The 27,763-nt window shown below is 41.9% G+C and overlaps 1 protein-coding gene across 2 annotated transcripts in view; it reads right to left on the bottom strand.

The window, feature by feature from the left end:
* PLPP4 (phospholipid phosphatase 4) overlaps window positions 1-27,763 on the bottom strand; it is a 156,131-nt gene that overhangs the window by 23,958 nt on the left and 104,410 nt on the right. For both annotated transcript variants that reach the window (XM_063434717.1, XM_063434718.1), the window contains one exon: window positions 21,496-21,620. In XM_063434717.1, the coding sequence (XP_063290787.1) occupies window positions 21,496-21,620 (125 nt within the window). The remainder of the gene's footprint in view (window positions 1-21,495; window positions 21,621-27,763) is intronic.

The raw sequence follows: 27,763 nt of genomic DNA, 5'->3' as shown, positions 1-27,763 counted from the left end.
TAAATTTTGCCCCTACTCGCTATACCGCAAGTAGGGGCATGTCTAGTAAACAGTGAGCAGCCTGTGGCTGCTCACTGTTTTAAAAAATAAATAAAAAAAATAGGCCCCCCCAGCGGGTGGGGGCCCTTAAGTAAAATGATGGGGGGAACCTATTGTCCTCCCCCCGGGCCCCACCCCTGAGCGGCGGGTGGGGGCCCTAAATTGGAATAAGGGGGGGACCTAATGTCCTCCCCCCTGGCCCCTACCCCTGAGCGGTGGGTGAGGGCCCTAAATACTAAAAAGGGGGGGACCTAATATCCTCCCCCCTGGCCCCCACCCCTGAGCGGCAGGTGGGGCCCTAAATACTAAAAAGGGGGGGACCTAAGGTCCTCCCCCCTGGCCCCAAACCCTGAGCGGCGGGTGGGGGCCCTAAATACTAATAAGGGGGGGACCTAATGTCCTCCCCCCTGGCCCCCACCCCTGAGCGGTGGGTGGGGGCCCTAAATACTAATAAAGGAGGGGACCTAATGTCCTCCCCCCTGGCCCCCACCCCTGAGCGCGGGTGGGGACCCTAAAAAAAATGTCCCCCCCAGGTGACTAGGGATCCCCAAACCCCTAGCCACCCCCTCGCCCCCCAAAAAAATTATCCCCCTACCTACCCCCCTCACCCTAAAAATAATGAGGGGGGGACCTTTAACTAACAACCCTGCAATTAGGCTCAGAGCACTCTGATTGGTGAGTTTAAGCCACCAAATCAGAGTTATCTGACAGGTAAATGAAGAGACTGACAGGTAAGTCTCTACATTTACCTGTCACAGCACTCTGATTGGTTGGTTTGAAATCCACCAATCAGAGTGCTCTGTGTCATTTTACACAGCGTGGGAAAGTTCTTTGGAATTTTCCCACGCTGTGTAATTTGACTCATAACTCTCTGATTGGTTACTTAATCCACCAAGGGGTGGGGGCCAGGGGGAGGACATTAGGTCCCCCCCTTATTATAATTTAGGGCACCCACCCGCCGCTCAGGGGTGGGGGTGGGGGGGGGCAATTGGTCCCCCCTTTAGTTTAAAAGCGCGGGTGGGGGCTCGGGAAGGGGGACCTTTTTTTTCTTTTCTTTTTTAACAGTGAGCAGCCACAGGCTGCTCACTGTTTAATTGACATGCCCCTACTCGCGGTATAGCGAGTAGGGGCATAATTTACTAATACTAAGTAATCTTTACTTAGTATTAGTAAATTTGGCTGAAAGACCAATTTAGGTCTTTCAGCCTTTTAATAGATAGCTCCCTAATACCGTGGGAATTAGGGAGTTATCTACTTATTCATTCCTGTCATTACATTGACAGGCTAAGTAACTTACTTGATTGTTGTAAGTGTTTACAGGTGAATGCTTACAGGTGAATCCTGGCTATGTTTGTATACTTTTTATTTAAAATTGTATACAATGTAACATTCTTCTTCTTTCACTGGGTAAGTATATTAGTACTTAGGCAATACTGTGCTTCGGCACTTCGGAACTTCGGCACTTTGGAACTTCGGCACTTCGGCAATTCGGCACTTCAGCAATTCGGCAATTCGGACATTCGGAAGTACCCGAATGTACGAATTTCCCGAAATTCGTACGAATTCATATTCGGGCCGAAACGAATTGCACATGTCTAATCTGCATACACTAATACAACACACACTGCATACACTACACTGACACACACTCTGCATACACTAATACAACACACACACTGCATACACTAATACAACACACACACTGCATACACTACACTGACACACAATCTGTATACACTAATACAACACACACACTGCATACACTACACTGACACACACTCTGCATACACTACACTGTCACACAATCTGTATACACTAATACAACACACTGCATTCACAACACTGACATACACTCTGCATACACTAGTACAACACACACTGCATACACTAAAACAACACACACACTGCATACACTACACTGACAAACACTCTGCATACACTAGTACAACACACACTCTGCGTACACTACACTGACACACACTGTATTCACTACACTGACACACACTCTGCATACACTAGCCTAACACACACTCTACATTCACTACACTGACACACAGTCTGCACTCACTATACACACAGCATCCACTACACACACATTCTACATTCACTATACTGACACTACATCCACCACACATTCAAACACCATGCATTCATTATACACAGACACTGCATCTAATACACACACACTACATCCACTACACAAACACACACACTGCATCTAATACACACACTACACAAACACACTCTGTATTCACTGTACACACACTACAGCCACTACACAAACACACACTACATACACTACACAAACACACTCTGTATTCACTATACACACACTACATACACAACACAAACACACACTGCATCTAATACACACAAACACTACACGCATTACACAAATGTAAAATCTGCATTCATTATACACTCACTCTGCATCCATTGCATGCATTCTAATTCTACATCCACTATACACCACATTCAGTCCTGCATCCTTGTGGGCGGACCCATGAAGAGCCCTATGGGCGGACCCATAAAGAGCCCTATGGGTGGAGTCGGGGGTGGGCCCCGGGGGCCCAGACCTTGAGCTTTGTTAGGGGCCCCAAAATTTCTGATGGCAGCCCTGACTACGGTGTCCTGCGTTATTTAGTATTAATATATTGCTAAATGCAATTCAAATCAATAAATAAGGACTTTGAAATGTGCAACCTTTATTTTGTTTAAGGCTACATACAGCTTTACATCGGTTTTCAATTTCTACAGAGTACTGTGAGCTAATACTCTAGTTTTGCACTTGTATGTATAATATATATATTTAAAGGGAGATTAATATTAAAAATACATTATTTGCCAGTTAAGTGAATGAATTAGCAGATATTCCAGCCAAGCATGTTAGCCTTGCCACTATAGTGCATGGGGTAGTAAAGGGCATGTTTGACACAGCCATCATTCCCTAGGGCAGGGGTAGGCAACCTTTTAGCAGCACCGTGCCGATATAGGATTGTGATGTCCCGTAGCGTGCGGTCCTATTTTTTTTTTTAATTGAGGTGTGTATGCTGCCGTATTTGGCTTGTGTTATTTTTACTGTAATTGCTTTGTATCATTGTATATGTGCGTATATGCAGGGTCGTCTTTAATATTGACTGGATCCTGGGCAAAGCATTTGCTTGGGGCCCCCTGGACCCAGTCCCCGCCTCCCTCCTCCCCAGGCGTGCAATCACGTCCTCCACCCCAACGCTGACACACACAGACATGCTGACACACACACACCGATATACTGACACACACACCCACACTGATATACTGACACACACACACACACAGATATACTGACACACACACACAGACACACAGACATACAAATACTGACACACCCACAGATAGATAAACTGACACACACACACACACACACACACAAGCATTCTAACACACAAAATGTACACTTTAAAACCCACCCCTCCAGTTTCCTACCTTTCCTGCTGGTAGCTGAAGGTGTTGGGAGTTGGGGGTCTGGCTCTCTTGGCCAGCCCCCCTCCACTCTGCCTACTCTTCTTTCCCGCGCGCTCCTCTCTTTGTGGGAGGAAGTGATGCACGGCCGTCCCTTCCTCCCAGCCTGCTGCCGAAAATCAAGGGGTCCACTCGCGCTGTTAAAGCGCCTCAACATGCGACCAGACCCCTGCTGACAGAAGCCCACTGGGTGGCCCTTTGTGCATGGGCCAGCCGGTGGGCCTCCTTAGTGTGCGGATTACCGGCCGGGGGGTGAGAAATAGTTGAGGCCAGCGGGGCTCATGGTGCAGCTGCCCCATTTGCCCCGCGTTAAAGACGGCCCTGCGTATATGAGCTATTATATTGTATATGTTCATGAGTAGTTTATGGTATTGTGTATGATACATATGAATGTAAGCTGTGTATGGGGGCTGCTTGTGGAATTGTGTGTGTGGATGGATATGTCACATTGTGTGTTTGGTAGTGTGTGGGGGCTGTTTGGGGTATTGCATGTGAGAGGCTGCATGTGGGGTTGTGTGCATGTATGTGGATTGTTAGTGGTGTTGCGTTTGTTCGGATTGTGTGTATGTTTGTGTGTGGGCTGTCCGTATTATTTGTATGGTGGGAAGGGTTATTCTGCATTTCTGTTTATATCTAGCAGTGTGGGTGACTTCCCTGGGTTCCAGTGGGGACCAGACCGGCCAGGTACATGTCAAAGACAGGAGCTGCAACTGCGTGCTGCTCTACTACTGTGTGGATTCTCATTCATAAGTGCTGGGAGGAAGTGATCTGAGATCACTTCCTCTACGTGCTGCAATGCATACATTGAGGATTGTCCTTCACCACCTTTTCGGATTAGCAGATATCTGAAGTTTTACTGGGACTCCTGATAGGCCAGAGCCTGTTTGGCTCTAGCAGCCTTGAGTGCCGTGCAAAGGCACCTTGAGTGCCGTGAATGGCACTAGTGCCGTAGGTTGCCTACCCCTGCCCTAGGGGTTCATTTTATCTGTGTACAATATTTTGCTTTCATCATTTTCAATATGCAGTGGTGGCATTTAATATGTTTTTCTTTTCAAAATGCAGAATAAGACAAGTGTGATAACTACTACACTGGGCATGTCAAGTTAAACACATTTGAATTTAATTACAGACTGTGCACACACGCACGCAGGCAGAAACTGAATTTCAGAGGTACGGGACATCTCTTTGGCTTAGGGCACGCCTCCCATAATTTAAAATGGACAAAAAGGGACGCTATAATGGTGAGTGGGGGTGTGGATAGGGGCGGGGGCTGAATGAGAAATCTTAGGTCACTTTTCTGGTAATAATTTATGCAACTAAAATAAAATTTAGAACAAGAACAAAGTATCTTATTTATACAGACCAATTTCTTAATACCTTTATTGTAATTTAAATACACAGTACTGTGAGTAATTGTTGTGGAGCTCTGTTATTATTATTATTATATATATATAGTGACACCAAATTCTGCAGCGCTTTACAGTGGGTGGACTAACAGACATGAAGTTGTAACCAGATAAGTTGGACACACAGGAACAGAGGGGTTGAGGGCTCTGCTCAATGAGCTTACATGCTAGAGTGAGTGGGGTAAAGTGATTCAAAAGGTAAGGGAAGTAGATTGGTAGAATAATATCCAATGACGTAGTGTGGGGTTTTGGAGCCATTAACAATTTAATTGATATGCTTTTGTGAAAAAGTGCGTTTTTAATGATTTTTTTGAAGGAGTGAATACTAGGTGAGCATCTAACGGAAAAGGGAAGGGAGTTCCACAGGAATGGTGCAGCCCTAGATGAGTCTTGAAGGCGAGCATCAGAGGTGGGAGTACGAGCAGAGGATAGATGCAGGTCTTTGGCACAGTGTAGGGGCCTAGACAGAACATATTTGTTTATTAAGGAGGATAGATAGGTGGGAGTAGCATTATGTAGAGATTTGAAAGCAAGAACCAGAATTTTAAATTGAGCTCTATATTTTATAGGAAGCCAATGTAGGGACTGACAGAAGGGTGAGGCGCGGGAGGTGTGGGTGGACAGGAAGATGAGCCTCGCCATCGCATTCATTATAGACTGCAGTGGGGCAAGTTGGAAACATGTAAGACCACTGAGAAGCGGATTGCAGTAGTCAAGGCAAGAGAGGACAGTGGCATGGACAAGCATCTTAGCTGCATCTGGCGTTAAGTAGGGGCGTATGAGCGCAATGTTTTTAAGATGGAAGTGGCAGGATTTGGCGATCGACTGGACATTTGTTAGTCCTAGTTTGTTGCAAAATTAGCAGCGCTTCAGACTAGGTTTTTTTGCCTTCTTTTGGGTCAACAGCAAAAACATATGTGAGGAAGGCTGAACTTGATGGACGCAAGTCTCTTTTCAGCTATGTAACTATGTAACAAGTTGAGCTTAAGGAAGTGGGCAGCCATGCAGTTAGAAATAGCAGAGAGGCAGTCAGAGACACTAGTCAAGAGGGGCGAGGAGAGATCAGGGGAGGACAGATAGATTTGCGTGTCATCAACATAGAAGTGATATTGGAAGCCAAAGGAGCTGATAAGTTTACCAAGGGAGGCAGTATAGATTAAGAACAGTAGGGGACCAAGGACTGAACCTTGGGTGACACCAACAGAGAGAGGTTGGGAAGAAGAGGCAGATCCAGAGAAAGAGACACTAAATGAGCGCTGGGTGAGGTAGGAAGAGCAGCAGGAATGTTATACACTCAGACACTACAAAAATATGGAACTCCTAGAGAAAACGGTAGAGATTTAGACCCAAAATAGGAGCTGTCCCTCATAAATAGGGACACATCTGACCCTTATGCAATAGACTTGTTATTGTAATATATTGTAATACATGGTGGTACTGCAATGCAATCAGACCACCAATTCGACAATAGTTAACAACATTTTCTGTTTTGATCTCTGTTGGTTGATCTTCTAAGCTGCAGAACCAGATCAGATTTTCTAAAGTTTTGCCACTTCGGGCTCCATGCAGTTTTACACCCGCAGGAAAAGAAGAGTTTTATGGGCACTTGTTTATCATGTACAGAGCAATAAGCAATATATCTTGGATATTGTTTTCTCCTTTCATCATTGAAACATAACGGTTGCCCAGTGACCCAATAACATGACGAGTCCTGAATAAAATTATGACTGCGTGCACATTTGTTATACAATCTCCAGTGCCTTTTCTGCATGATTTATACAAGGTTGGGCAGACCTTGCTTTGATACATGCACCCCGTGATATCAATATATTATTGGACACGTTTTTATTTTAACACCCACTGCGAAGTTCAAAGATAGGAGGCAAGCAACAGAAATCTTATTAATTATTAATATTTTATTCTTGCACAGCATTAGCGGGGTAATGAAATAATATGGGAATATTAAATCTGCCCAGAGGTGCTGTAATATATATTATAGTCAAGAAGATGTATTGCTTGTGTATATCCTAAGGCACTGCATATACCAGGCACCATTCACCATAGGCAGTGTTACATTTTAGGAATAAATGTATTATTGTTCTCTTAACATTGCATGGTGTAGTAATGATATATTAATAGAATATATACACTGATCATTTCTCTTGAATACTCTGTTTTCTTAAACATGTAAAATAATTAAATAAACAAAAGCTAATAAAATTAGTTCCATTATTACTTTTGTATTTGCAAAGAGGGCAAACAGAATGGGATTGACTTAGTAAGTAACACAAATACTAAAGTTAATTCAGTTCTTCTTTATGCTAACCAAATTACGGTAGGTTATTTTTGCAGGGAAATCCAATGTTCCCAATTGCTAGCTGATTTCGACATTGAAGTCAAAATAGAATGCTTTGTCTTAGTATAGGACAAGGGTAGGCAACCTTCGGGACTCCAGATGCCGTGGACCACATCTCCCACAATGCTCTCACAGCCATATTGCTGGCAAAGCATCATGGGAGGTGTAGTCCAAAACATCTGCAGTGCCGAAGGCTGCCTGTCCCTGGTATAGGAGATATAAAAGTCACCAGGATAACGCTTTATTGATAAGTAGTGCATTCCACTGCAGTCTGGTAACATCGATGAGACGTGGAACAAGAGTAGGGAACTCAAACTGTATGTTCATTACGCTCACTTTCCTCTCCTACAAAATAAACGTTCTAAATAAAGATATTGGGACCAAGATCTGAGATTGACCTTGAGAGACCAGAATAATTCTCTATTCACACATCTAAAGCTATTGCCCTGCTTAAAGAATTGTCCCCAAGCAGAGCCAATCACAACAGATAGGGGGTGGCTTAGAGGGTGGGTGTGTTACAGCACTGTATCACCCATGGATCATCTGGAGCAAGGGGCTGCAGGTAAGACAAAATTCTTCCAAAGCATAAACATATAAAAAATACAAGCATACAATGTGACACAATGAATTAGAGGGCTGGAATTATTTCCAGGGCTGCTTTCTGTTGCCAGTCCGGCACTGACTAAAATCTACTGGAGATTTTGTCGACTAAAACTAGACTAAAACAATTCATATTAACTAAAATAAGACTAAAGGGGGTGGACCTAAACACAGACCAGAATGGCCGCAGCTTAACAGAGCTTTCCAGCTGACAGTGAGGAATCCAACGCAATTGGGCTTTCATCCGCACCATGGGACACCCTAAAAGGTCCACCTCGTCTCAGGGCACCTCCTGCAGACACCGGCGGGGAAAACCAGTGCACTGACTAAATTTTTCCACGATAATGCGGATCAGAATGCGAGCCAACCAGGCCCCAATATGGGGCTGGGCTTGCCGCAAACTGCCTCCCCGCCATCTAGCCTAGCAGAATCCGACATCAGCCATTGACCAGACCTGGAGGTATGAGACTTACTATGGAATATGCCCTCAAAGCAGGCCCTGGACAATATGTTGGTCTCATTTCAGACCATGCTAGACGCCATTGGAGCGGATATACGCCACATGGGTGACCGGGTGGGCTCCCTAGAGGATGACAGGGATGTCATGTATACTCAGCTCCACTCCTTGCAAGACACAGTGGCAGCCCAAAATACTCACCTCTCAGCCATCCAACGCTCCTTAGATGACATAGATAACAGAGGGAGGCGCAATAATCAGAGATCAGGATCAGAGGGCTCCCTGAACAAGACTCAGAAGACTTATCACAGGCTCTGAAAGAACTTTTTAATCTTATATTGAACAGACCACCTGATTCTCAAGTGCTATTAGACCGAGCACAAAGGGCCCTGCAGCCTAAAGGGATAGCGGCAGATAAGCCTAGAGACATAATCTGCAGGCTGCATTACTTCCAATGTAAAGAAGATACCTTAGCAGCCCTGCAGCACTCATCTCAACCCGCTGCTATTTCATAACAAGCCTATTAGTATTTATCCAGACCTTTCATAGCTAACTCTACAGGCCAGAAGATCTCTCAGACCGCTTACTGACCAACTCAGAGCCAGGAATATTAAATGGAAACTCCAGTGCCAGGAAAACAATCCATTTTCCTAGCACTGCAGGTTCCCTCTCCCTCCCACCCCCCAATTCCCGGTTGCTGAAGGGGTGAAAACTCCTTCAGTAACTTACCTGAGGCAGTGACGATGTCCCTCGTCGCTGCTTCCTCCTCCGCGCAGCTCCTCCTTCTGACTGCGTCGGCCGGTGGGCGAGACTGATCCAGCCCACCGGCTTGCGATCCCTCAACTACCACAAAGGCAGAGATGATGGTAGAAGACGAAGACGAGATTAATAGATCCAGCAGAAGCGACAACGGGGATGGCAACAGGATCAGACTCTCCTTCCTACCACTAAAGGACAGTTGCCATGCGCATAAAGCTCTCACCACCTATAGGAGCTGCTACATTATCAGGGGACTGAATGAACATTCATCATATGGCACACTAGAAGATTTGGGGTAGAAATGGGAACCTGCTAACAGTAAGATGTTCAAGTATACTCATTTTTGTCCAGAGACAATACAGCTATGTAGATGTTTTTCCTCCACCCATGCCCACCTTAAGTAATAGTCATTAGGAAAATACTAAATAATATATATATATAGCCGGAGTCAGAGCTTACTTGTTCCCTATTCACCTCCTATGTCAACCATCTCCACCTCCCATCCTCAAGTAAATGGTGCCCATATATATGCTCTTAAACCCATGAAAGGCTAGTACTACCAAACCAGTATCTGATGGGCATGCTTCTAGTCCCCTGCTACCCAGCCTGGAAAGTGAAAATTTGCCCACTAAGAATGTCTGATCTTTAGCAATATGATTCCCACCTGGTATGTATGTCAACTCTTGTGACTTGCTCACTGTATCAATAGTCATCCATTCTCCTTCCCCCTCATCCCCCCTACCTTCCTATTGTAAAGTGATATAAATCAAACCCACAGTTACTATATAGGTTAGAGAAACCTATTCCATGGGGCCAAGCAAACTCTCGGGCGAACAGACCCTTTCGACCCAAGATAGCCACAGACGGGTGTGTTTACGAGTATTGCGTAAAGTGATAAAATAGTAGAAACCGCATAGCATTTCTTGTGCAACTTCTCTGTAGATAGTTGAATTTTGTTTCTGATCTCATTTACAGTTTTTATTTTATAGTAATCTGCCTGTCTAACGGGATATATCAGAGGCTGGGGCTTGTATTGAGCGGGTGAGGGGACTGTGGTGTTGAATGAACGAGGGCTGAATACTGCAGAAAAACGCTCCCTGACTTTACTCAAGGCCGATGTGGCCTTTCTTCAAGAAACCCATTTCCGAAAAGATGTAACCCCAACCTTCCGCAATCGCAAATATCCTACTGGTTACTTTGTACATTACTCTGAGACAAAGGCACGGGGGGTGGCCATCCTGTTCTGTATGTATGTATTTTCCAAACAGGCATCAATGTAAACATGTAAACATCTCAAGAAATGTTTAGCCTTAGTGGAACAATTCACAGAGGGAATATGGTTAATGAGGGGGGTGCAATGTATCCCATGACTCCACACTAGAAACAACTTCCAAGACGTCAACACACCTGAACCCAACACAACGTCTAATCACGCACCTTCTAGACCAATCGCTTTATGACTGCTGGTGCATTCTACACCCACACAGTAGAGAGTATTCTTACTACTCCCCAGTATCGCACACATACTCCAGACTGGACATGTTCTTTCTCCCCCACAGATTTTTGCACCTCATGAAATCCTGCACATATGGTTCCATATGGTAACATGGTTTGACCATGCCCCACTTTCTCTGGTCGTCCAAATCCCTTCACTACCGGTAAAATCATTTCAGTGGAAACTAAATTACCTACTGCTCAAACTAGTTACAACATTATCTGAATTACAAGTTTAAAATGCACAAATTAAACATAAACTTCTACTGACAAAACAATCGTTCTACTCAATGGGTGGAAAGTGCAGGTGACTATTGGCAAACGCACTAGAACACAGTCACCAAAACACGTTCATAGCCATGGTCCATCGCTCACATAAAGGGTTATCCCATACACTACCTGACACAATAGAGGTCTTTCACCAATTTTACACTGACTTATATAACTTACAGGATTCGCCTCCATCTCAAAAATACATCAAAAGATAAGATTTCCCTTCCCCTAGAATACCACATACTATTCCACAACATTTAGCACAGACCCTCAATACTCCCATAACCAGAGAGGAATTTGAGCAGACAGTCCAAACAAGAGCCCTGGACTGACCGGTTTCACAGCCAAATGCTACAGAACCTTTGCAGAGGTGTTAGTAGACCCTTTTCTGCAAGCATATTACTCCCTCACTAACAATCACTTGCTGCCTTCGGCAGCCCTAGAAGCTCACATAACACTTCTGCTGAAACCAGGGAAAGACCCCATGATATGCAGAAACTACCGTACGATATCTTTAATCAACGTGGACTTAAAAAATATTCACCAAAATCTTGGCATCTAGACTGTGCCCTATATTAAAAGATTTGATACATGAAGACCAGTCAGGCTTTCTTCCCAAAAGAGAAGCCAAACACAACACAATAAAATTACTAAATATTATCCATGCTTCTGAATCATATTCAAACCAGAGCCTACTTTTCTCGGAGTGGATGGGTCGTTTTTAAAACATACTATCAAATTCTTGGGCTTTAGTTCTAACTGGACACTTTGGCTAAATGCCATTTACTCCTTTCCCACAGCCAAACTTAAAATTAATGGCCAACTCTCAGACCCAGTGATAATCACAAATGGCACGAGGCAGGAGTGCCCCCTTCCCCCCTTCTTTTCATTCTCACGATGGAACCTCAAAGGAATTAGGGAGAATAGAGACATACAGGGATTCAAAATAAATAAAAAATAATACAAGATAGCAGCCTTTGCAGATGACCTGCTTTTTACGCTGACCTCCCCCGCAACTTCATTAGCACCACTTATGAGTGAAATTTCCCAATATCACAAAGTCTCTACCCTTTCAACTAGACACCCAATTCCAAACAACGCTGAGAGGGCTATACCCGTTAGCATGGTCAGATTCCTATATCACCTACTTGGGGGTATGCTTATCAAGAGACACACGACAATCTTAAACTTCTAACCATTGTTCTAAACGATAACTAAAGATCTAACAGTGTGGCACAAACGACAATGTATTTGGCTGGGTAGGATAAACATTTTAAAAAAGAAAGTCCTTCCTAAAATCCTATATCTGTTACAAACCCTACCCATTCATATTCCTAAATCCTTCTTCAACAAAACCAAACAAATATTTACCAAATTTGTATGGGCCAACAAGCACCCAAGCCTTTCTTATGAGATCCTGACACGGGCTAAATCCCAGCATGTCTAATATCTATCAATATTATAAAGCATATAGAATATATGAATGGACAAATCCAAATCCTCAGACACAGTGGGTAATGATAGAGAAATCTTTCTTCAGAGCTCCACTTCACATGATCCCATGGCATCAGTCCGGGAGTACTTTTCTACTGACAAGCCACTCCTCCGTCCCACAATCTCCCCAACACTGCAGACTTGGAAGCAGGTAAGGGATCCCTCAATCTTCTCTATATACGCCTCCCCTCTTTACCCACTGATGTCCAATCCTTTGTTCCCCCCTGAGCAGCATAACAATGCTTTTGATTTTATCTCAAGATCACAGACTTCACCCTACCTTAGAATGACTCCATAACTCCTTAAACTGTTGACACAGGGACTTTTCTCCATTCAATATAATAACTACATGTGACAAAACCCACTATTTTGCCGGACCCGGAGCTGTTCTCTTCGTCAGTTCCCTGATCGGGTTCTTAGACTTTGCTTCATTTATGCTTTCCCTGCATTCGGTATAATAAACTACCAAACACTGACTGCCCCGCCTGGCTCATTAAGTACAAAGAAACTGCAGAATTAAGTGCTCTCTCTGTGTGGCTGCCGTTCGTATAACTGAAAGCCACATGGTGGAAAAAACAGCAGCCAACTTGTCGCACGAACGCAAGCAGCGGGACTTGGTCATCAAGTGTCTGGAACTCTAAGATGGACACTCGACTGCACGAACATCGGTGAAGCCATGGGAATGCCTGCTTCTTTCCACGACAAGCCAGGAGAGTGCTGTTCGGTAGGTTTGTTCGTATGGACTAGACGAACAAACACTACCTATGAGCCATGGGAACCGTTTACATTTTTGTGCACCTTGGAACTCCTGAAATTAACCGATAGCTACCTCTAAAACTATGGAATTAGTTTGGGCATTTTTGTGCACCTTGGAACTCCTGAAATTAACCGATAGCTACCTCTAAAACTATGGAATTAGTTTGGGCAATTCGGCTGTGTTTGTGGGATTTGATCGTTATGTGGACAACTTGGGCGCTTAAGTCCAGGCTATCCGGGGATGTAATATTTGTGGGAGTTCCTATGTATTTATTATGTGTTTTTATGTATTTTCTTATTTTATGTAATTATTGCCTAGTCATGGTGACACTGGAATTTGGGGACATTTTGTGGGTGTGTTTATGGGAGTGTCATGGGCGTGTTTGCTGAGTCTCTGTACTGCATAAAAGTGGGCCTTTGAGCCCTGATTAAACAGATTTGTTTTATCCCTTCATCAAGTCTAGGCTGATGTTTGGGGACTTGGGAGCTATAATCACTATTTCGCTTGGGACTTGGGAGCTTCATAACAGACATATAAATATGTCGACTCTACCTCAACCTTCTTTCCAGTAGTTAACATGATAATGATGCGTAGAACACCCGGTCCACAGTCGACCCTGGCACAATAGGCGATTAGCTGGGTGTAAGCCCCCAAGACAGGCACTGAAATTACACTGTTTTATTTTACTGACTAAATGTAGAAAATTGCTTTTGTTTCCTTTTTATAATTATATCAGTTAAGTATTTGAAGTTCACGTTGTTAGTAGAACATATTATACATGTCAGAAGCGTATAAGGGGTATGTCAACAAATCAGCCTTATGCTCCCAAAAAAAGAGTAGGACAACAGGTATATCACATGTTGTTGACCGATTTTACCTATCAAACCAGAATCGAAATGACATACATTTGAAGCTAGTATCAACAGCTCCAATCATAATGAAGTCTGTCTTCATAGTGTATCATATATAAACTGTAATGTCTTGTAATATGAACCATTCCTCACATGAGGCCGACAATGTTATTGTTACCACAATTGTGTATATGATATGCAAATAACTTCTTATTCGATGTATAAGCTGTCTTTGAAGGAGAAAATTAATAAAAAGAAAATAAATAAAAGACGACTAAAACTAAAATGGCTTTTTAGTCAAAAGACTTTGACTAAAACTAAATTGAAATTTGCTGCCAAAATTAACACTGGCTCAGAGTACTGGCAAGACCCAACAAAATTATGCAGGGAGAATGTCCGTAAAGATGTCTTCTCTCTTAAAAGCAGGTAGTATGTAGTGGTTAGTTAGGCACATCAATTACATTGTATGTTCAGCTGGATAATGAGCAAGACAGCTTGTGGGCTATTATTCATGTATCTGTCCAACAGTCATTTTCTTCCAATACAGCATGGACTGTTTTGATCCTTGTTTTACTGGAAGATGGTACAGTGATTGAGTCTTGAAGATACACTGCCCAAATGTATTTATATATTCAAATGCTCTATTGAATGGAGGACAGAATCATTGAGTGGTCTCTGCGCAAAATACTAACCCATTACCTGTTACATACTGGGTGAGAAGTAGGAAACCCTCGTGGTGGTCTTTACTTGCTAACAGAAGGTCCTGACGGTCTCTCTTTGTTTATTGACCAGCTTGTTAAACCCTACCTGGTTACCTAGGCTATCCGGAGTAATCCTTCTGATTCACAGATCAAACTCATGGTTAAATTAAGATATCTGGGAACCATTGAAATTTCTATTTTAAAACTGTACCCAAAGAGCGATGCTCTCCTCGTGGCAATACAAGGGGAATGAAGTGTGTGCTATTCTTGCCTAGGCAAGTTAGCTTAGCTAAATACAAGAGCCATCAGAGCTCTCAGCTAAAGTAGGAGTAGCATGGACAATACAGCTGGGATTTAGTTATATAGGCAATTTTATAGTGATTGCTGGAGCAGTGTTTTCACTTTTATGGGGGAATGAATTCTCAGGTATGATAAGATGAACTTCTACACTGTGTCAGCAGTTAAAATGCTTTAACCTAAAATATAAGCAATGCAGGTTATTTTTTTATTTTTTATTATAAAATGCTTTATTAAATAAAACCTAGTATTTCATATTTGTATAAATTGCTGGTTCAGAGGAAAGGAAATTGTTTCAATTTTCTCCAATAAATTTGGATTTACAAGCACAAGCGGCAGAAATCTAAAACCTTTCTAAGTGATCGTCCAGTTAGACAACAGAAACAGAGTGTTCTAGTGTGTGATCGTTATTATCATCACTTATTTATATGGTGTCAGCAGAGTGCACAGCACAAGATTCACTAATAAAGGGTATAAACAAAACATTGTAAAACACTGTTTGACAGACAGAAATAACTTATACAGCAGGATTTTACGCAAGTAAAAACAGGGAAAGGTGCACTAGACAGCATGCATTGTGGGGTTCTAAATGTTAGGGAGAACCTAATGAGGTTATGGAAGGAGAGAATTGATATTCACATTATGGGAATTTCAGAGACAAGGGTAAAACTTCTTAATGGAGATGGTAAAACGGAGGAGATCTGAACAAGCCCCTTTCCATTTTTTCAAGCTCACTCAAACAGGGTTTTCATTCGTGTGTGAATTCTTGTGGGTTTAAAGTGAATCCAAAGTGGATTTCAAATTTTAAGCTAAAATAAACAAACTGAAAACATATCTGACTTGGAGAATTTTTATAATTTGGCTCTTGTGGCCTAAATTCTTCTCATCACACCCCTCTTTCCGAAGACCAGTTCTCACTTTCATCGATCCCAATTCTCCTCATCACTTTCCATCTCAGGTCCATCCTTGTCAACCACGTGGCATGGAGGACTTTTACTAAATTCCTACAAGCAGCTTCTTTGCTGGTTTTGTCCCGATTCTTATCTTTTTTCTTCTAACACAGCAACACAGCAACACAAGTTCAGTAACAATACAAGAATTCTGCCTGCAATATAAGCCAAGTTCCAATGCTTGTACTCAACGATTTATTTATGGGTTTTCTTGCCCTAGGTATACCCACATCCACACATCTCCTGTACCTCACACATGCACATGGCTGAGCTGTTATCACCACTGTCATACTGGCACAGAATATACATTACCCACTCAGTACAGAAAGCATAGCGCTGTGTAAAGTATAACTTTAATTTCGGATTCTCTGGGGGTTTTTCCTTTCAAAGAACTCGTAACTCCTTTAGACTGGTGTAGCACATAAAATGGCTTTCAGGCTTTTATAAAATAGCTGGAAATACATTATTTAACCAATGTTTTGATTTTTTTTCCCTTTGGGTTCTATTTAGTGATTCATTGGTTTCTCTCTGAATACGTATGAATTTGACAGATTTATTGGCAACAATTTTCATAGACCCTGGAGAGTCCGATCACATATGACAGCTCCTTGGCCAACCAGGCTACAAGAGGAAGCTCCTCATTGAAACAACATTTATATCAGACTGAATTTCCTATTCAATGGCAGAGTAGCTGAACTGAAAACATAGTTGATTTCGAGATTGTTTCCAGTTCCAATATTTTGACCATAAATTTGAGATTCACTTTAATTCCTACTTTAGTAAATAACCCTGATAGCCTTTCAATGCTATACATGGTGTACTCATGATGAGTGTACAGCTTTCCATCGATGAGTATGGTATAACCATTTTTATATTCTTCAGAGTAGCCGGGCTGGCCCAAGCGTGTCTGGTGCCCTAGGTGAACTAGGTGCCTGATGCCCCCTTTCATATTATCTAAACATGTGTATAATGACAATAACACTAAGTGTGGACAGACACTACAGCAATCCTAATTTGGGCATCAGCATGAGGAGGAGGAAAGCTTAAAGAAGAACTACATCCCATGTAAAAGGGCATTTTAAGGTGGTTCCACTACATAAAATATGGACACTCGCAATGAAGCTGATATGGTGAGAAGGGGTCCCAGGCACTGGCTTATCTCAAGAAAAAGTGGTTTAATCCACAAAGATTTCAGTCTGGTCCACATTAGCTCTGCCCCTGATCTTCATTTATTTGTCAGCTTAGTCTATAAGTAGCTCACCATTCATAAGACAGAGCAAGAAATGTATGTATTTTTCTCTCACTGCTTTATGAATTGAGAGCTACTGATAGGCCGAGTTGATGCTCTCAGCTTTTGCGTGGTGCCCATTCCGAGGCATCCTATTTGAAGCCTTGGACAAAGAAAGGAAATACACGGCACAGGGGTAGAGCTAATGGGCTCAAAACTGAAAACTTTGAGGTTAAATAATTTATTAACAATTTAGCCCCTTGAGGCAAGCTTAGTGCCCGGAACCTTCTTGCACCATAACAACTTAATTCCAGTGAAGCTGTTAGGGTGCCTAGAGTGTACCTTTAAAACTTTGCACCCACAGCTGTACCCTCACACTGTACCCTCACAACTTATAAGTTGTCCACAGACCATTTGTTAATAATACTGTTACTTTAGTCAAAATATACTATAGAATCAACACCAAATAAAATGTTATATAGTGGAACTGCCACAAATTATGTAACTGAAGGTCTCATTTCTTGTTAAGTATGGGACTTGTGGCAAACAATAAAAATGGTGCCAAAATTAGACCCAGGGCTTTTCAGGTCCCCTGCCCAGGCCATGTAGCCCCCTCCCCCATCAATGCATACATACACTATATTTCCCATTTCTGTGTTTTAATTTTTTTCTATTATAGAAATCACCAGCTTAACATACATCAAAGAAAACCAAGAGAAAGACTGGTGAACTATTGAATACTCAGGGATATAGGTAAGCTGCTGTTCCATTATAGCTCAGTTTGTCCTTGATAAGTGGTTCATGTTCTGAGTTTTCGTTTTCCAAATTACCTTCTGATATGCAAAGTGTATTTGTGTCAGTGACTGGCAAGGCTCACTTTTGGATAAATATTATGTATCTCTCGTAAATTTATCAAAGATCATTTTAAAATTGAGTTTCCGTTTCAATTAGACAACATAGGAGATAATGGGAGAGAATCTCATTTATCATGATTTCTTTGTTCTTTGGAACAGCTAAATTCTGAGTAGATTACTCCATCTCCCCAGACAACCTCTGCAGCTGACAATGTAGCAAGCCATTTATCTTAAAGCATCGGTTCTCCCAAGCGGCTACTTGCATCCTGAAGGGGATTTATACAGGTCTGTGAAAGATGATCTTCCTTCAGCTCTGAACTAAGTCTGACTTTTCTAAAATATCATAGCAATACATTATTCTCAGGTGTTGCATGTTAGGAATGTCGTAAGAAATCTCCAATAATCAAATAATTGTGAAAAAAAAAAAAATAAAAAAAAAAATAGAAATCACCCAAGAAGAAGCCCTTTGCTACTTTTTCACTTTCAATACATTTTCTGAATGTTTTTCCTTTTCATTTGGTTAAATGGACCATTCAAATTGTTGAGAAACAAGGTATTTAAATTTAATAACATGCTATGATGTATTATCAAAGGGACAATGTATCGGTGAAATAATAGTTATACTGGGTATATTTTTATCTTTTTTTTTACGATACATCTTTTTAACTTTGAAACTTTGAACATACGGTAATAATTAATTTTGCTCTCTAAGTCCACTATCACGCACCACTCCCCCACTTGCAGTTTGCCTTACGTTTCCAAACCCCTTCAGCCACTTACCTTCCTCGGCGCTGGTGACCTCTCCTCCCCCGCCGACGTCAGCTCCCCCGTCTGACGTCACAGGAGCCGAACGCGCATGCACGGCAAGTGCCGCGCGTGCATTCAAAGTGTCCATAGGAAAGCATTTCTCAATGCTTTTCTATGGACGATCTGCGCGATGGAGGCATAATTTGGAAGAAAGCCACTAGAGGCTGGATTAACCCCAAATGTAAACATAGCAGTTTATCTAAAACTGCTATGTTTGCATCTGAAGGGTTAAAACCTGAGGTACCTGGCACCCAGACCACTTCATTGAGCTGAAGTGGTCTGGGTGACTATAGTGTCCCTTTAATGTTAACAAATGATCTGTGGACAGCTGATAAGTGAATTCCCAGATGAAGCTTAAATAACTAAAAGTAGAACTTATCCAACGTGTGGCTGTTTTGCAAGTCTCAGGTCAAATCACGTTTTTTTTCTGGTATAGTGAATAACGACATAAGTTACAGTGCAGCATTACAAATCATACGTCTAACCTGATTTTTTAGTTACAATTATAGGAAGTCAGAGCCAGATAATGTAACACCAATTTCAGCTGCAAACTGTGTGTTATACACCAATGTTTTTTGTCAGTCTCTTTTTTTATTTTATATCGTCAGAAAAATACAAAGCGCGCACATTATTACAGTACAGTAAGATGACATTGTAGAAAAAGTGCAAAATACAAACAATTGTAACCCATAACACAGATCGCATAAAACCGTAAAAACCCACATCGGGAAGAAAGTTCTTTGAAAGAATTGTGCTGCATTTACCATCATGGGAGTCAGGACAGCACCCCCCGGCAGAGATCCATGAAGTATCACCAATATTGGTGCAAGCCATTGGCACTGTACATAAGCCTTTAGTATAGTGAGGGGTTGTCAGCAGCACTAAAATCAGTGAGGTGTTCCATCCATGAGCAGTTTCATTTATCCATTGCCTGGTCTAATAAAACAGTCACTCTATCAACCGTGATCTACCTTCCCGCTTAGCTGTAGATATAGTGAACCCCTCTATATTAATATGTGAAACCCTAGCCCCACGTATTTAAAAATAATAGTCTGTGTTACTATACAGAGGGGGTAGTGAATGCATGGAATAGCCTTCCAGCTAAAGTGGTAGAGATTAACACAGTAAAGGAGTTCAAGCATGCGTGGGATAGTCATAAGGTTATCCTAACTATAAGATAAGGCCAGGGACTAATTAAAGTATTACAAAAATTGTGCAGACTAGACGGGCCGAATGGTTCTTATCTGCCGTCACATTCTATGTTTCTATGTCTTAGAATATCACGTCTTATTTCCAATGAAACAGTCATGCTCTTGATGAGACAATGTATCGTTAGAATTCATTGTGCATCGTTCCTCTACACATCCATGTGCATTTTCTACAAATCCAATTAATCCACTTAGAAAGGAATTCCCTCAATATGGCAAAACGTAATAACACTTATTGCCATAGCACTCACATTGCGAACCCTTCATCTTCAGAGGAGCCCATTCTTTCCAAATAAATCCAATCAAATTTTCAATTATTCACTACTAGATCGACAAGAGTAATTTGAAAATCCACTCTAGCAGATTGTCAGACATAATAATATTTATAACATCTTTTGTCCTCTCAGTCACTAGCCACTTCCATCTGGACAGGTACAATCGTCTTCACCGTATGACAGATATATATATATATTTTTTTTTTCTCCTCACTTAAATATAATTTCACATTAGTAAAGATAAATATATAAAGATAGATAAACATATAAAGATAGATAGATAGATAGATATGAAGGAAAAAGTACAATTCCTATATATGTAAATATAAGTAAGAATATATTATTCTGGGAAGGTATTGGGAGTAGGAGTTGATCTCCTAAATATTGCTGGTCTAAGGTTCACCACTCCTTATGAACAAAGCTCAGCCAATTTTACACTAATGTGAGATGATATTTAAGTCAGGAGAAAAAAATGTCGGGTGGGGGAGAAGAATAAATATAACCCTAGAAATAAAATATAAAAACAAATGTAGCCTAATAAAATAAGAGTACACAAATATATCTATAAGTCCATCAGAGTCTAAAATCTCTATATGTCAAAAATAAGGGATAGTAATGATGGGATACAAATGTAGCAGTCTGGTTGTTGTGCCACTATACCATACAATGTGTGGTAGTCAGGCTTAATCGCAAACTGAATCTGACTTTATAACATTACCATTAATGTTAAAGTTACCTTGCAGGCAGTCCACAAACAGTGGTTCTTTTATTTTAAGGAAAAATCTTTCTTAATATGTATCAGAAGATTGTGAATGCCATCCGTCAGAAAGACTGGAAACACAGACAAACACAAAAACAAACAAAAACATACAAACCAAAACAATTTCCATTGCATACATTCATTTCATTCTATTTTCCCCCCCAGTGATGTTTGACTATATTTACTATTGCAATATAGGTCTCTTTCTAGGGCATCGATCCTAGAACATTCTTTGTTTCCACAATGAATAATCCATATTGAGCACTTTGCCCCAAATTATCACTTGTCTTGCCTTGATAAATATGGCCCAAAGTCTCCATTCAACTCCTTGGAACTTCGGAACCACTTTCATAGTGATTCTCTGGGTTCCTATGTGGGTTCAGCTGATTTATTGTGATAAGGTTCTCGTGTATACGTAATTTACTTACAGGAAGCATGGATGCTGGGGAAACTCTTCCTGCCTTCTGACACCAGGCTAGCATCTCCAGTGCAATGCATCTCCTCATTCGAAACCCCGTCAGGAAAGCAGCGGTAAAAGAAATCAGGACGAGGTCTGCAAGACACCACCGACAGAAGAAAACGGGTAAGGGATCCGATTTAATGGAAGCTAAAAACTGGTGAAATACCACTTCTCTACCTTTCCCTGCCTTATTATTTATCATCGGAAAAGTTCATGAATGTGTTAAAGCTCTTAAATTGCTGGAGAGAAGCAATATACTACTCTCTGAGCCAGTCTGTGCTACGGTATTAATAATATAATATTACGGAATATAAAAGTTACATAGTAAAACTGTATACTGTACTGTTTACGCCTTCACTGGATACAACTTTGTTATACTTTGGCTTCTTTTCTCGCAGGTTTTAATATTGCAGTTTGCTAGGCTCTTTTATTGATTATCAGTGAAGCAATTTAAAACTCGTTTAAATCACATTAGTACAGAACTCAGTACAGCACACTCGAGGAAAGAGCTACAAATGTGTTTAGTACAAATGCAGTAATGGCATTTAAACCCCTGACTAGCAAGCAATGAAAAACAAGTCTTTCTTGGACAACATCCGCATACAGTTACTTTGTCTGCCCTTCGTCTGTAGATTTATATTGTGGTTTGACACTGATCACTGCCACAGTGCCACTTAGTACTCGAAGTGGGCACAGAAACATTTGGAGATTAGATCTACCCGTATATGTGGTGCTTAGTAAAAACGTAACACTAAAAGCATGTTTTTCCACTGGCATCTCTAAGCCCTTGTGCAAAAAACAGAATGAAATACCACTTAAAATCATTAAAGGGACACTCTAGGTACTTTGACAACTTCATCTTATTGAAGTTGTTATAGTGCCTGCAGTCCTGCCTCCCCCTCACCTACCCACAAAACCAGTTGGTAAACTAATTAGAGGGCTTGGAAGCGCTGCTTTAAGTCATGCTCCAAGCCTACTGGGTATGAGAGGCGGGAATCTTGCTTCCCGGATGTCATACTGTGACGTCATGCTAACATGCACAGTGCCGTCATGATCGACCATAGAGAATTTTTAAATCTAAAGTGCCCAATGCTCCTCTATGAAGAGCAACCAAGAAGGTGGTTGCAACCGCACCGAGGGATACTCGGTGCTGGGGAAAAAGTGAGCATTTTGTTTTATTTTATTTTTTGTTCTTTTTGTTCAAGGGGGACCTAAATGGCAAGTGGCATCAGGACTTTAGCTGTATGAATATAGGTATGTATTAATAATGCTACAGTGTTCCTTTAAGCCCTTAATATTAAACTGTATTGCTAACACTTAAATATTGTCACTGTATATCCCTGATATCAGAGTACTAATAAGCCAAATACGCTAATACCTTTAAAATTGAACAGTTACTTAAAATTAATCAACAGAACATAGAAAACTGCCTGTGTGTTACACTAACATGCTTTTGCGCAATTCACAAGGTTTTGTGTTTAAGATATTTGCACTTGAACAACTTGTTTCTTATGCTCAAAGGGTTACTCCAACCACTATAACCATTAAAGTGGTGTAAAGTGGTCATGGTGGTAGGAGTTTGGATGTGCAGGGTTTCTGCTTAAAACGCTGCACAATCAGAGATATTTGGACTTGTGTCAATTGTGTTACACTGCCAAAAGTACAAAAGTAAATTTTGTGTATATTTTACACCTGTCATCAGCGTCTACAGTGCGCTGGCAACAGATGTAACAAGCATCCCCCCCACCCGGTGTGTGCTTCCTCCCAACTCCCTTGATTAAACCCCACTCGCTGGCTCAGATTGCACGCATGTGCCCTGTGACAGAGAAATGCTCCAATCAAAAGTTCCTCTATGTGTTTGGAGCGTACATCTGCAGGGATGATGTCAAATGGGGAGTGGAGATCAGTGCCGGGGGTTTTAGCCCGGCACTGGATGTCAAGTAAATTTACAACCTTTAAAGGGGGAGCACCTATTAGTAATGCCCCATAGGGCATTGTAAAGCAGAATTAGTTTAGTATCAAAAATGGTTGGAGTAACCCTTTAAAATATTCATATAAAAATATAAAATTTCGACCTGGAAACATGCATGATACGTCTGGCCTAGTTTTGTATTTGCTTAAATATAGGTATTTAGTTTTATAGTCGATGTAGAAAACCTCTAGGGAGAAAAGCTCCTTTCTAGGTTTTTACAAAATTACTTTTTTATGTTTGAATTGTATTAAATATATCTAAAAACCACACAAAGGCTTTTGAAAATGTTAATAGAACATACATAGACAGTGATTTGTGCGTGTTGATTAATGTAACGTTGCCTTGGGTGACAGATCTACTTAAGTCATCACTTGCCACTCACTCTGTATTCCAATCTCATCTGGGAATTTTTTAAAATAAGGTTTCATTGAATCAGTAGAAGAAAGCTAGCACACTGTAAGGTTTTCAATTTTCAACATTTCGCCTCTTAGCTCAGGGCCGGATTAACATAGGGGCTGATGGAGCTGCAGCTCCAGGCCCAGGCCCATGGGATAGGCCCATTGATTTGAAAAAAAAAAAAATTTTTTTTTTTTTTACTCACTACTCTTAAGGTTGCCAGGTATTTCTCGTGTATTTCTTAGGGTTGCCAGGTATTTCTCAGAAATATTTCTCAGGTATTTGAGGCCGCCTAGCCGGTGCCGGTATTGCAGTAATAAACAGAGTATAAACAGAGATTTTTCTGCAATACCAGCACCGGCCAGTAGGGGTCGCTGTTTATGTGGAGATAGGCATGGATAAGAAGTTACAGCATCTCCCTCCTAGCATCTCTCTACTCACTGATCCGTGGGGGAGCAGCTCTGCACAGAGAGGCCAGACAGCAGCTCCGGGCCTGCGAGACATGGAGACGTTGAGAGACTTGGGGATGCTGAGACATAGGGACACTGGGGAACATGGGGACCCTGAGACACTAGGGACACAGTGGCCCCATGTCTCCCAGTGGCCCCATGTCTCCCAGTGGCCCCTAGTCTCTCAGTGTCCCCATGTCTCAGAGCCAGTGTCTCAGTGTCCTCATGTCTCCCAATGTCCCTGGTGTCTTTCAGTGTCCCCATGTCTCTCAGTGTCCCTAGTGTCTGTGTCCCTAGTCTCCCAGAGTCCCCTAGTCTCCCAGAGTCCCCATGTATCTGTGTCCCCATGTCTCTCCCAGTGGCCCCATGTCTCACAGTGTCCCAATGTCTCTAAGTGTCCCCCAGTATCCTAGTGACATTGGGACACTGGGGGACACAGGGAGAGATGGGGACACTGGGCGACTTTGAGACCTGGGAGACATGGGGCACTCCCAGTGTCCCCATGTCTCCCAGCCAGTGTCCTTAGTATCTCAGTATCCCCATGTCTCCCAGTGTCCCTGGTGTCTCTTAATGTCCGTAGTGTGCCAGTGTCCCTAGTGTCTCAGTGTTTCCTAGTCTCTCAGTGTTCCAATGTCTCCCAGTGTCCCCATGTCTCCTAGTGTCTCAGTGTCCCCTAGTATAAAAGAAAAAGTCTCAGGCACTCACTGGGATAGATTTAAACTGGTTTATTGGACACTGCAATGTTTTGACCTGTACCCAGGTCTTTATCAAGTCTCCAGTGTTCCCTATATATCACAGTGTCACCTACAGGGAGTGCAGAATTATTATGCAAATGAGTATTTTGACCACATCATCCTCTTTATGCATGTTGTCTTACTCCAAGCTGTATAGGCTCGAAAGCCTACTACCAATTAAGCATTTTAGGTGATGTGCATCTCTGTAATGAGAAGGAGTGTGGTCTAATGACATCAACACCCTATATCAGGTGTGCATAATTATTAGGCAACTTCCTTTCCTTTGGCAAAATGGGTCAAAAGAAGGACTTGACAGGCTCAGAAAAGTCAAAAATAGTGAGATATCTTGCAGAGGGATGCAGCACTCTTAAAATTGCAAAGCTTCTGAAGCGTGATCATCGAACAATCAAGCGTTTCATTCAAAATAGTCAACAGGGTTGCAAGAAGCGTGTGGAAAAACCAAGGCGCAAAATAACTGCCCATGAACTGAGAAAAGTCAAGCGTGCAGCTGCCAAGATGCCACTTGCCACCAGTTTGGCCATATTTCAGAGCTGCAACATCACTGGAGTGCCCAAAAGCACAAGGTGTGCAATACTCAGAAACATGGCCAAGGTAAGAAAGGCTGAAAGACGACCACCACTGAACAAGACACACAAGCTGAAACGTCAAGACTGGGCCAAGAAATATCTCAAGACTGATTTTTCTAAGGTTTTATGGACTGATGAAATGAGAGTGAGTCTTGATGGGCCAGATGGATGGGCCCGTGGCTGGATTGGTAAAGGGCAGAGAGCTCCAGTCCGACTCAGACGCCAGCAAGGTGGAGGTGGAGTAATGGTTTGGGCTGGTATCATCAAAGATGAGCTTGTGGGGCCTTTTCGGGTTGAGGATGGAGTCAAGCTCAACTCCCAGTCCTACTGCCAGTTTCTGGAAGACACCTTCTTCAAGCAGTGGTACAGGAAGAAGTCTGCATCCTTCAAGAAAAACATGATTTTCATGCAGGACAATGCTCCATCACACGCGTCCAAGTACTCCACAGCGTGGCTGGCAAGAAAGGGTATAAAAGAAGAAAATCTAATGACATGGCCTCCTTGTTCACCTGATCTGAACCCCATTGAGAACCTGTGGTCCATCATCAAATGTGAGATTTACAAGGAGGGAAAACAGTACACCTCTCTGAACAGTGTCTGGGAGGCTGTGGTTGCTTCTGCACGCAATGTTGATGGTGAACAGATCAAAACACTGACAGAATCCATGGATGGCAGGCTTTTGAGTGTCCTTGCAAAGAAAGGTGGCTATATTGGTCACTGATTTGTTTTTGTTTTGTTTTTGAATGTCAGAAATGTATATTTGTGAATGTTGAGATGTTATATTGGTTTCACTGGTAAAAATAAATAATTGAAGTGGGTATATATTTGTTTTTTGTTAAGTTGCCTAATAATTATGCACAGTAATAGTCACCTGCACACACAGATATCCCCCTAAAATAGCTAAAACTAAAAACAAACTAAAAACTACTTCCAAAAACATTCAGCTTTTATATTAATGAGTTTTTTGGGTTCATTGAGAACATGGTTGTTGTTCAATAATAAAATTAATCCTCAAAAATACAACTTGCCTAATAATTCTGCACTCCCTGTATGTATCACATTGTCTCAGTGCCCCATGTCTCCCAGTGTCCCCTCATGTCTCAGTCACCCAGTGTCCCCAGGTCTCCCAGTGTTCCCTAGTATCTGTGTCCCCAGGTCTCCCAGTGTCCCAATGTCTCTCAATGTCCCCTAGTGTCCTAATGACATGGGGACACTGGGAGACATGGGGACACAGAAATGCCTCATTTTTGTGCATGTTTGTCCCTTTCAGCAGTTCTGGTTATGTGATTTGTGTAAGTGGCCCACCCTTTTACCCCATCCATAGACTTCCTTATTTCCTGGACACTGCTGTTAGGGGGTATGGGTTTACTTGAAAGCGTGAGATTAGCATAGGGTATGTGTTTTCTCATAGCTGCATCCTATGATTTTCCCTCCAGCATCATCTCCATCATATACATGACGCTTGGGAGGTATGACTGTTTTAGTGTTTTTGGTCAATAAGATTTCGTAATTAGGCCCATCATAATTGTCAGCACCAGGCCCACTGGGCTCTTAATCTGGCCCTGTCTTAGCTACTCAGCTACTTAGCAAAAATGTTGACCTGTAGCAAATAGAACCAGCTGGGTGTCTAAAAAAAAAAAAAAATAACAAACATAACAAATAAGAAAATACTTTTTTCTTGAGTTTTTCAAATCATATTATATTTTTATGACAACGTGGAGGCAAACGCTGTTGAGGTCACAAACTGCCAACACTATGGCTAGCAGCAGTATAACATAATCCATTGATGACAATGAATGAATGAATGAATGAATGAATGAATGAATGAAAATGAATTGGCATTTACTGTATTGTACAAGGAGTGCACCGTTTATATTGAGCTGGCAATAAAACCAGTTCATTAGAGGAGCCACCCTCTTTCCATTTCATTCTATTACCAAAGCAACATTACAATTCTACTATACCAACTGCATACAATGTGCCCTAGGAGTTAATCTAATTTGGATTGAAATATACACCAGTGCGTGATGTTAGCTGTGCTTTAATGTCTTTAGAAAATGCAGACTCATATATTCCAATATTGTTATTCAGATGAAAA

Source organism: Pelobates fuscus, chromosome 10 (genome assembly GCF_036172605.1).
Source record: "Pelobates fuscus isolate aPelFus1 chromosome 10, aPelFus1.pri, whole genome shotgun sequence".
Classification (NCBI taxonomy): domain Eukaryota; kingdom Metazoa; phylum Chordata; class Amphibia; order Anura; family Pelobatidae; genus Pelobates; species Pelobates fuscus.
The sequence above is the reverse complement of the archived record's forward strand: the minus strand, read 5'-3'. Positions and strand labels throughout refer to the sequence as shown.